This window comes from Plectrocnemia conspersa, unplaced genomic scaffold (assembly GCF_051122295.1).
Source record: "Plectrocnemia conspersa isolate PC_06_02 unplaced genomic scaffold, ASM5112229v1 ptg000006l, whole genome shotgun sequence".
In the NCBI taxonomy this organism is placed as follows: Eukaryota; Metazoa; Arthropoda; class Insecta; order Trichoptera; family Polycentropodidae; genus Plectrocnemia; species Plectrocnemia conspersa.
This window is the reverse complement of record NW_028277170.1, coordinates 18,835,282-18,847,099: the sequence shown is the minus strand read 5'-3', so window position 1 is coordinate 18,847,099 and position 11,818 is coordinate 18,835,282. Positions and strand designations below refer to the sequence as shown.

The window sequence follows — 11,818 nt, the reverse complement described above, 5'->3', positions numbered from 1 at the left end:
TTACTGAAATAACATATTTAAAAAAATATTTTCTGGTTTGATTCGAGACTATTTTTATCAGATTTTCTTTGATGCATTACTAAAGAATTTATGGCTTAGAATCAGAAACATCATTTCAGCTTTTTCCCGGGAGAGAGGGGGGAGGGCAAAAATTGCCCAGTCAGTGTTTGTTTTTATATTATTACGATTTGATTAAGCTTGATAGTATTTCATACATTTTTCTAGATAAATTCAACTGGGAGGGGGGGGGGGGTGATGACCTTACCTGCCCCCCCCCAATGATCTCCCCGAATAATAACGTTTTTTCTGACATTATTTCAGGATTTGATAACAATATAATATGTACAGTACGAAATTTTATTCGATTCTGTATTATTCATGAAAAAACATATATTAAACATTAAAAACATGTACAAATTTATTGGTTTTTCATTGTTTTTTATGCTTTTTATCTTGTACACCACTAAAAAAGTCGTTCCTTTACATTAGTCACTGGAAGTTGAATTAAAAATAATGTAAACATTAGCATTGCTACTGTAAAAAAAATACTATTAAATAAATAAATAGTTCATTAAAGAGATGTTGATATGAAGAAAAGATCAGTAATTTTTTTACATGGCCTGTCCAAAATATTTGTAAAAATTATGTGTAAGAATCTTATTAGAGTCTTGGGAAAGTTTTCTCGAAAAGTTTCCCATACGTTATAAATTAAAGCTCCATTGGGGAAGCTTTAACCTGTTGAATTCCGGGGATGTTATACGGCTACACAGCTTTGCAGGTTTGCACCAATGGGAGAGCTGAACGCTGCATGGTAGCTGCAAGTATCGATTGAAGGGCAGACTTCTACCTTCTCACTATACTATAACGTGTCCATCACAACATTGCCATGGTAGTGGGGTGTTGGCCACCCAACGTACCCGGGAATTGCGTCAGATTTTATGAGCGAACGTGAATCAGGGTTGTCACTCGCCAATTTTTTTATTACAAATTTGATCATCATAATGGCAACTATACAAACAATAATAATACAATTAAACAAATAAAAAAATCGTCGCAAATATTATTTAGCTCCTCATAGCTATCGATGAAAACATCTATATTTTTGGCAAGCTTACATACTTGAGTTTTTATTACCATAATTAGTATCAGCTGCGATTAAATTAATTCAGAAAAAATTATGGAACATTTTAAATACAGCATTTTATCGAATTTATTGTGTATACAATAGCTAATAAAGTTTGGAATGAATTTGATATATGTTTTTTGTGTACATATTTATATTATAAAAATAAACTAATCGTGATCGAATTATTGAACATGTACACGAACACGAACTTCGCAAAAAATTGCGACGCACACCTGTTTTTGAGATAAGTGTTAAACGATAATAACGAATTCTGCGAATTTTGGTCATAGTAGATACGGCCGATAAATATATTATTTATAAATGATTTTATTAAGGCGTAAAAGCATTTTATTTGTTGAAAAGAAGCGTATCATTGGCTCGCATTTCAAAACAAAATAAAAGAGCGTAAATTTTGGGCGGCACTAGCCACTTGGGTATATTGAGAGAAAAAACGATTGCTCAAGTGTATTGTTTCACTCTAATATTTTATTCGAGATTGTATAAACAAATATTCGATCAATATGTCAAATATTCATATACTTAAAAATCAAGCGAATAGTTCGAATAATTCATTGCTAAGAACTAAAAAAAGCGGCATCACCGCCCGATTTTAAAGTGATAATATTACTTTTTAATCAGCGTCTTGATGTTTGAACTGCATCATAATTTAAATTTAATAACTGATGCATGTGACATGCCTGTGGCCTCAAAAAAATCGCGTTGATCTTGGTCGATCATTTCTGGCGTAGTCACCGCAAGTGGACATCCCGAAGCATGTTCATCAGCACATTTAAACTCATTCGCTTAACTGTAAACAGTTTTAAACGCTGGTTTTGATTTATTTCTGTGTTTTGCCTTGCACATGACAGTGTTTAATAACTACACGAAGCTCGTTTTTTGCATTGTTACAAAGGTTGTTTGCTTCAATCGATTGTAAAAATAAAAAGACGCGCTGGAAATGGATGACAATTTGGCAGCAGCTCTTTTTAGAAATAAGATTTTAGATTTTCTAAGGACTTATTGCCCTACCCCGAACTTAATGCTTGTTAATAAGCCAAAATCAATAAAAAATATGTTCAAGTTAAATTATATTGAAAAATACATTTGTGCACTAGACTAAATATAAATGATAGAAGCTTTCATTAAAAATAAATGATTTATATAAAAGCCAAGCACATCTATGCTTCTTGAAGAAAAAACTTAAGGGAAAAGCTCTGTGTAATCAGATTTAAGTCAAGCAATATGAAATTTAAGAATATTTATAAGTTCTAGTAAAGAAATCGCTGATAAATTTGCAAAAAAAAAAACAAGGTGTGTACCACAAATATGATGCAACATTTCATCACTGAATCTTCAATATAGCTAGTCCAATATTTAAATGAGACATTGTTTAGTCTTCGTCTTTTATATATGAGAGTATTGAATCAGTTTTCTATACACATATTTTTGAATAGGTACTGAAAATAAGTTGTAACGCTATTGTATTTTCCTATTAGAATAATATATTCGTACGCCTTTAAAGTATGGTCCAGACAAAGAAAATATTTTATAAAAAGGTCACAAGGGGCAGCCCTGTCGCTAACCGTGGTAGTGCTTCGCAGTCGGAGCGCGGGCCATTGGTAGCCAGAACCCGGCGACGAGCGGTTGTGCCTGCGTGACTGTCACTACCACCACGTGTTTTCGGCACATACAGATCGATAGCAGTAAAGCAGTAAGTGGAAATTTTGTAATTGACTTTACTTCAACACAACACTACATTTACTTCAAAATACTTTTATTTTTTTTATCAAGCATAGCAAATGTATCTAAGAAACATATGCACATATATAACATAGCATATGCATCTAAGATACATATACACAATACAGAATTCTATTTTTTTTCCTTTACTAGTTTTGTATATATGTACATATTTATCGTGTGACATTGACTTTGGTAGTATGTTACATGCGTTAAATTGTATTTTTTATCTTGGTGCTTTTTTTTTTGCCACGCGCCGGTTTGACGCTATGCTTATTTTAACTCGTGCCGGTTTATTTACGTTAATTCGATTCTACGCGAAACTGACTTACGATGTTTGAAAATGCCGCGTGAAACTCCTTGAAACAAAATATGCGAAGCACACTCTTTGTGTGTAAGTATGTATATCATAAAAAATGTGTTCGTGCTTTCGAAAAAAAATACCTGACCGGTTTCGACGGAAATTTGTAGTACGATTAATAGAAATCTGTCTTATATCCTATAAGCTTTTGGTAGTCGCGGATCTTAATATTTCTATCAAATTTCAACGAATATCATGTACTGATGTATGACAACAATTTCACAAAAAATACAATCATTTCCGATGAATCTTTTTAATCACATAAGTTATTGTTTTTTTTTCGCTGATTATAATATTTTTTAAATGTCGGGTAATGTGTAAATTGAGAGCTCGAAAAATCCACCAGGCAAAATTTGTGACGAGGTAGATAACATAAAATAAATTGAGCGACTATGTGGTTACAAAAATGTACGTAAGATAAGGATTTTATGTGTATAAGATTACACATATTAAAACCTTAAAATTTTGCTTAAAACTTTTCCTTGAAATTTATGCTTGAATTAAATTTTAATTAAATTTTAAATAAAAATGAGTACATTTTATTAAGAAAGACTTAAACATATTTAGAGTTGAAATAAAATTAAAAATATCACTTAAAACATCGCAAACAACAAAGAAAAAAACTGTATAAAAGTGATTTTGAAGTTAAAAAATATGTTTTATTGATTTTATGTTGAACTTTGCAACTTTAAAAAATTATTATAAGTACTATTATGATGTTAGTTAAATATAATGAATTATGTATACGATTTTATGTTCTTAAAATTTTGCTAATATAACATGAATAGTTAAAAAACGTAGTTTTTGGAATCGAACGAGTAACATAAATAAATCTGAAAAAATAGTTAAGACTCACATAGCAACTTAGATTTAAATAAAAATATATGGCAGATGGTACTATGCTTTTTTTAAAGTACATTTTATTAGGAAAGACCCAGGACGGTAAATTAAAAAGAAATATATTTCGAGTACAATATTTTTATTTTTAACTGCAAATTAAAAAAAATCATCATAAATGGTGTTAGTTAAAAATAATTAAATGTATATTTTATATCGTTAAAATTTTGCTAATGTCCCATGAATAATTAAAAATAGTAATACGTGCAATAATAAAAAAAATATATTTAGAGATCAATAATTTTATTTTAAACTGAAATTTAAAAAAATTAGCATAATATAAAAATATCACTTAAAATAACTCAAACAACAAAGAAAAAAAAACTGTATAAAACAGATTGAAAGAAATTTTGAAGTTTAAAAAATGCATTGCTAATTTTTATTTGTAGTAAGCTTTATTGATTTTATTTTGAACTTTGCAACTTTAAAAAATCATCATAAGTACGAAAAAATGGTGTTAGTAAAAAATAATTAAATGTGTATGAATTATACGATTGTATATTTAATATTCTTAAAATGTTGCTAATATTCTATGAATAGTTTAAAAATCATTAATTAATAAAAAATATTTAGACTTCAATTAAAATAAAAAATATCACGTAAAACAACTAAAAAAAAACTTTATGAAACAGATTAAAAGTAATTTTAAAGTTTAAAAATATGTATATTTTATATTCCTAAAATGTTGCTAATATCCCACGAATACTTAAAAAAAAGCAATTACGAAGTTTTTGGAATCGAAAGAGCAACATACATAAATCAATCTGAAAAAAACAGCAACTAAGTTTTAAATAAAAAAAGTATGGCAGATATAATACTATGTTTCTATAAAGAACATTTTATTAAGAAAGACTTAAGACAGAATTTAAATAAAATAAAATATTTAATAGCAATTAAAATGAAAAATATCCCAAATAACATACTATTATGGTGTTAGTAAAAATGTTTAAATGTATATGAATTATACAATTGTAAATTTTATATTCTAAAAATTTTGCTAATTTATGCCAAAAGCAAAAATATAGTTTTTGCAACCGAAAAAACAACATAAAACAATATGAAAAAATAGCAAAGACTCACGTAGCAACTAAGTTTTAAATAAAAATATAAAGCATATAGTAGTACTATGTTTTTTATAAGTACGATTTATTAGGAAAGACAGATAAAATATTTAGAATTCAATAATTTAATTTCAAACTGAAATTTAAAAAAAATAGCATATAAAAAAATTATATATATTCTTAAAAATTTGCTAACTTATGCCAAAACAAAAACGTATTTTTGAAATCGAAATAGCAACATAACGCAATCTGAAAAACTAGTAAATACTCTCCTAACAACTAATTTTAAAATAAAAAATGATGGCAGATACTATGTTTTTTTAAAATTACATTTTATTAAGAAAGATTAGACTGAATAATAATAAGATAAAATATATAGATTTCAATTAAAATATCATCTATGTTTCATTTAAATTTTACTTATCTTGTCGAAATACTAAGCTTGGTATCTCATCTAAAATATAGTCTAATCAATATTAACGCCGAATTAAATTACGCGATCATGCTCACTAAATAGACGATTAATTAGCAGAAGTTAACTATGCAAACAATGCTAAAAAATCATTAATAAAAAGTTCCTGAAACTATCGATGTAGATTATAGAAACATAACCTATTTTGGGGCATACCTTAATTTTTTTTAAAAAGAGTGATTTGATTTCGCCCTCTTTGGGCGACTTATATGATTTATTAAAAAAGCAAGACAGATTAAAAAAAATATTTACAATATTAATACATTATATAATAGTGTTGATCAAAGTATATTCAAATCGAATTTTGGTCAATAGTAAGGCGCAAAAAACAATTATCACTTCTCAGAAGTCAAAAATTCACGTCAAAAGCAATAAAATCGTGTCGGGGCCGTCGCAGTGGGAACGCTCGGTAACGAGCGTTCCCACTGCGACGGCGCCGACACGATTTTATTGCTTTTGACGTGAATTTTTGACTTCTGAGAAGTGATAATTGTTTTTTTCGCTCTTTTATTGGTCAAAATTCGGTTTAGATATGCTTCATTCGATTCTCACTTATTGTAAGTCATAATTTTATAATGAAGTATATCGTGTGTTTTAGAACTAATAGGGGCGTTAACTCTTTCTCAATTATGAATAATGATGAAATGGATAGCTCTTAAGCTGACTGCATTAACGCAAATAGAGTATACGTAAGTTATCCTTTAAATGTAATTTGTAGGTACCGTACTGAATTTTAAGTTAAGCTCGAAACAATCTAGAATTAATAAAAAAGGTTCTCGCATCAGTCCCTTGCACGTGCGATAATCTTGTCAGGACCTTTATTATCTAAGAAGGCATGACTTGTATATAAACTTACATATATGTACAAAATGCGATTTATAGAGATTTTCAGCTATTTTTAATATACATATACATACAAAAATATGGATTTTACCAATAGTTACGATTAACGATAGTATTAATTCAATAGTCAAAGCTACTTTAATTAAAAATTGTTTCGTTAGCTTTTCAATTAAAAAAAATATATATCACAGTCGATTTTTGCTACAAAATAAAATAGCTCTATTGTAGAATTACATGCTGATTTTATCTGTATCAGATTTTTTCAATAATATCATATTTTAGTTTTGATAATTTATTGCAAAACTTTTGCTTTGACAAAGCACTAACAAATCATATTTAATTGCGTTTTTATGATTGTATAATTTTAGCCAATTTAAAGATATAATATAAGCTCAGTATTAGTTTGCTATAGTATTAATTTTAATAATATTAAGCTTGATCACAATCGGTTAAAAAAACAATTATATATCAAAGCATGAAATAATGAAACAATGAAAAAATGTGTTTTATTAACTTAATATTCAGAAAATTTACTTTCATTATTTTAATGATCAATGATTAAAACATAAAGCCTAAAAAGTTCTAAATTAATTAAATGTGTACAATGTCACATTGTTAATCATAACGAATCGTAAAAATGTAATTAAAATTGTTTTTTTGTATATTTTGTCAAAGAAAATGTGTTTGTTGAAAAAAATCAAACGGCTAAACAAATAAAATAAAACAATTAAACCTTATTACAAAAAAAACATATTATACAGCTGGTAGCTTTATTTCATAAACATTATGAAAGATATATAATATGATACTATGTACTTAGTAATATGTAATATTACTACTTTAAATGCTTCACGCATTTGCGTGATTTTTCAAGTTACTGGAAAATATTTTCTATGAGTAAAAGTATAATAAACATGAAAATCAAATATGTATTTTGTATTAGAAATAGCGTAGGTTTTTCATGAGGTACAATATATATATTTAGATACATAGCTCACCCACCTGAATCCATGGCAACAGACGATTTCAAGGAGAATCGCAAAATGATAAAAGCCTTTCAGTCTGGTGCTCCGCCATATTAAATTAGTGTGCTTATGAAATTTTAGCGCGGCGAGACAAACAATCTCCCACTTGTTAGAAAATGTTTCGCTGTTGAACCCATCGAAAATCAGAAAGGACGTCTGTCAATTAATGAATGTTCTATTGAATTTATCAGCCCTTCGCAACGTGAAAATGCGTTAAAATAAAAAAAGGATTGGAAACATGAACCGGATATTATATTATTTTCTAGGCTGAAAAGTTAATTAAACACCCAGCAGCTACCCCTTACAGTTCATTATATTGTATGATCAAACCAGTAATGCAGTAATGAAGCTGAGGGGTGGGCCGCCTCGGACGGCTCTTGCTTGGGGGCGGCATTATCGCTATGGAAAGACCGTTCGTGTAATATGATTCTTAAACTGAATGCGCTAAAAAATATTTATCCACGAATAACTAAGAGCTAAGTAGAGTACGAAAAAACAATAAACAACAGTTTAACAAATGCTGATTTTACGACCCCTATAGATAAACATATTTTTGACCGGCAAGTTTCTGTAAAAGTTACACCAGATGTTTGCTCGAGTACGTGCTAAAATATTGAAATGCCTGATAAACGCTAACTTGAAAATTATTTTGCACATTTTTTTTATATGAATATAATATGTGAAGGGTATGTAGCGTAACTGAGGAGGAAGGGGGGGGGGTAAAAATAGACAGCCTATCCTGGAGAGCTTTGACATATTCATTTTTAGGAAGGTCAGATTTTGTATTAGATAATTATATTAAGGATCGCCCCGGGCGGCACAAACCCTAGCTACGCCACTGGATCAAGCTACAGTACATGCTCGCCTTTGTCTCTAATATTAATATTGCCTGTCGTTGAACGGTATTCATGGCGCTATTGCTCAAAGCATTGATCCTTCTACGCTATATTTGCGTTAACACAGTCAGTTCGAGAGCTATCGATTTCATTATTATTAATAATTTAAAAAGAGATTGGAAGTTTGGTTTTATGCCCCTACTATTATCTCTAAAGTATACGTTCGATATACTTATCATTGATCCGGTTAATATTTTGAACACATTTATAGAATTTTATTTTTCTAATGTGTTAAAAAAATTAATTTATTTCTAGATTTCAAAGTCAATATGTGTGGAATATGGGCACTCTTCGGAGTTACCAGTGCGGACTGCTTTATAACGGAGTTCAACAAGATACAACATCGTGGGCCAGATGCCTGGCGTATGGAGTTGGACAATAGGATTAAGGTGTGAATTCGTCATTTGAATTCAACAACAAAGCGTATCTAACGTACCAACTCATTCACAGGATGGATGCCTAGGCTTTCACCGTTTGGCTATCGTTGACGGGTTGCACGGCATGCAGCCGATGAAGGTGCATCAACAACCAGAATGCACATTGATCTGCAACGGAGAGTTGTACAACTACAAGACGGTAATATTAGTAAAACGCATTATATTATTTGTGCTATTAATTTAATCTTTTGCTTTGGTTTAGTTGAGGGAGGAACATATTTTCGCATATGAGACGAGTTGTGATGTAGAATGCATTTTGCATTTATACGAAAGATTCGGTTTTGATAAGGCAGTCAAAGCCCTAGATGGAGTGTATGCCTTTTGCCTAATAGATATGGCAAAGAAGAAGATTTTCATTGCTCGGGATCCTTACGGAGTTCGCCCCATGTTCCGTTTTTATAGCCACGAGCATAACATTCTGGCTCTTGCTTCTGAAGCAAAAGGTATGTACAGTACACGAGGGTGAGTTAAATGAAAAATCATAAAGATTTTTCCACGTTATGTGTTGTTAATTTATATCAATAATAATTTGACTCACTCTTTATTACTATATTTATTGGTTTGTGTGCCTATTCTCATCTTTACGTACGTTTATCAGCTATTACAAACTTCGCTAACATGTTCAACGAGATCAAGCAGCTGGAGCAACTACCTCCTGGCACGTACGAAGAATACTCTTACAATGAGGATGGAAAAGTGTTTCTAGTCAACCGCACTCCCCACTTCTCCATGAACGAGGACATTAAGTATTTCAACTTGGTGCCTCATACTCATGGTAGGCTTGTAATTATTCAATCTTCATATGGACACGTATTTATTAATAAGTTCCAATTTGATTTATAGAAATCACGGGGGCTCACCATGGCATCGTAACTTTGCTGACCGAAGCCTGCCGTAAGCGTCTCATGTCTGATAGACGCATCGGTTGCTTGTTGTCCGGCGGTTTGGATTCGTCTCTGGTGGCATCCATTGTGGTCAAGTTAGCCAAGGAGAACAAACTGCCATACAAGATTCAAGTAAACACAACAACTTATACTTAATAATAACATTGAAGTATGTTTGTTGATGTTTGACAAATTTTCTCATAGACATTTGCTATCGGTATGGAAGGCTCGCCCGATTTGCTCGCCGCTAAGAAAGTGGCCAAATTTATCGGATCTGAGCATCACGAGGTGAAGTTTGGCGAGAAAGATATTGCCGAGTGTTTGGAGAAAGTTATCTATCATTTGGAGAGTTTCGATATAACAACTATCAGGGCTAGCATCGGTACGTATAAGAGACATATTTGTCACAAAAATAATGAGAAAATAACCATAAATTGTATCATTATTTTGAAGTATATTTACAATAGGGTCCTATTTTATTTTCTTATACTTATTAACATAGTTTTTCTAAAAAAAAAAATTTTCGAAGTAGTACATAATTTTATATTTAAAAAATTAAGTTGTATTATCTTACGGCAAAACAATATTAATATGTTATTATATTAACGATTCAGGTATGTATCTATTGTGCAAGTACATCCAAAAAAATACAGATACAGTGGTGTTGTTCAGTGGCGAAGGAGCCGATGAATTGCATCAGGGATACATTTACTTCCGGGATGCTCCCGATACTGAAGCAGCTCATGAAGAAAGCAAACGGTAATAAAAATTTATAAATATATGATGATATAAATATATTAATATACATCTACTTTCAGCTTACTGTCTGACATTCATCTGTTTGACGGTCTCAGAACTGATCGGATGACTAGTGCTTTCAGGTATTTGTAAAATAATATCATGCTTTTATCAAATTATATTAAAACAATAATTATATTTTAGCTTGGAAGTGCGCTGTCCTTTCTTGGACATTGATTTTACTCGATACTGTTTGGCGTTGGACAAGGAAATGATTCGTCCGAAGAACGGTATCGAGAAGCATCTGTTAAGGAGTTCTTTTGCCGGTCAGAATCTGTTACCTGATAGCATTTTGTGGAGACCGAAGGAAGCGTTCAGGTATACAACCTTCATATTTGTATTGTACCCATTTCCAATTTATAAAATCACTAAATATTTATGATCTTACTCACGACTAACTACAAGCGTTACACGGTTGTTTTATAATTGTCTACTTTTTTTGATTTATTGCTTAACATATACAACATTTTTAGCGATGGAGTTGCTGATAAAACAAGATCATTGTTTACTATCATCCAAGAGTTGATCAATGAAAAGGTGGGCGATGACGAGTTTGAATATAACGCCAAGAAATACGCTCATTGCACCCCTAAGACTAAAGAAGTCTATTATTTCCGGTACGTAATCATGAAATACACACATTCATCTCCATAAAAACATTTATAATCAATATTAAGATATATACATATTTTTAGCAAATGTTTTGATAAGAACTTCCCAGCATTTGAGCATTTCATTCCATACTTTTGGATGCCAAAGTGGAACGCTGATGTGACCGACCCGTCGGCCAGATACATCAAGCATTATGCCGAGAAGAAAAAGGAATGAACGTTAGTTCTTAATCTTACTATATCCTGTATTTCATGTATTTAAATATTCTGTGTGTTGTGTTTCGTGTGTTTTGAGTATATAATTAGTATATACATAAATGTATACGCATTATGTAATTTGATAATGTGGAAATATTTTGCGAATAATATTTAATGTCTTAAAAAATATATGCGTGTTTAATTTCATGTGAATTTCATATCCCATTTGTGTTGAAATATTATATAAGAATTAATATTTATGCTATTGCGATATATTTCTTTAGTATAATATTATAACGGTAAGCAAATTGCTAGCGATAATTACTACATAATTGCCTTTATATTTAAAGATATTAAAAGGTGCAATCAAAACTCAGGGTGAAGTCTTTAAGAATTAAGAGGAACTACACTACATATAAATCACTACAAAAATATATATTAAAGAGCTTTTTAAAAAAATATCAAAGTA

General features: G+C 30.4%; 1 protein-coding gene across 1 annotated transcript; it reads left to right on the top strand.

The window, feature by feature from the left end:
- The first annotated feature begins 2,741 nt into the window (after positions 1-2,741).
- Positions 2,742-11,614, top strand: AsnS (asparagine synthetase). Its single transcript, XM_088187383.1, has 12 exons — positions 2,742-2,837; positions 8,677-8,810; positions 8,872-8,997; positions 9,061-9,301; positions 9,457-9,633; positions 9,702-9,874; positions 9,947-10,124; positions 10,357-10,501; positions 10,561-10,623; positions 10,685-10,858; positions 11,014-11,157; positions 11,236-11,614. The coding sequence occupies exons 2-12, from the start codon at positions 8,691-8,693 to the stop codon at positions 11,366-11,368; spliced, it is 1,674 nt and encodes a 557-aa protein (XP_088043509.1). The 5' UTR covers positions 2,742-2,837; positions 8,677-8,690; the 3' UTR covers positions 11,369-11,614.
- The last annotated feature ends 204 nt before the right edge of the window (positions 11,615-11,818 follow it).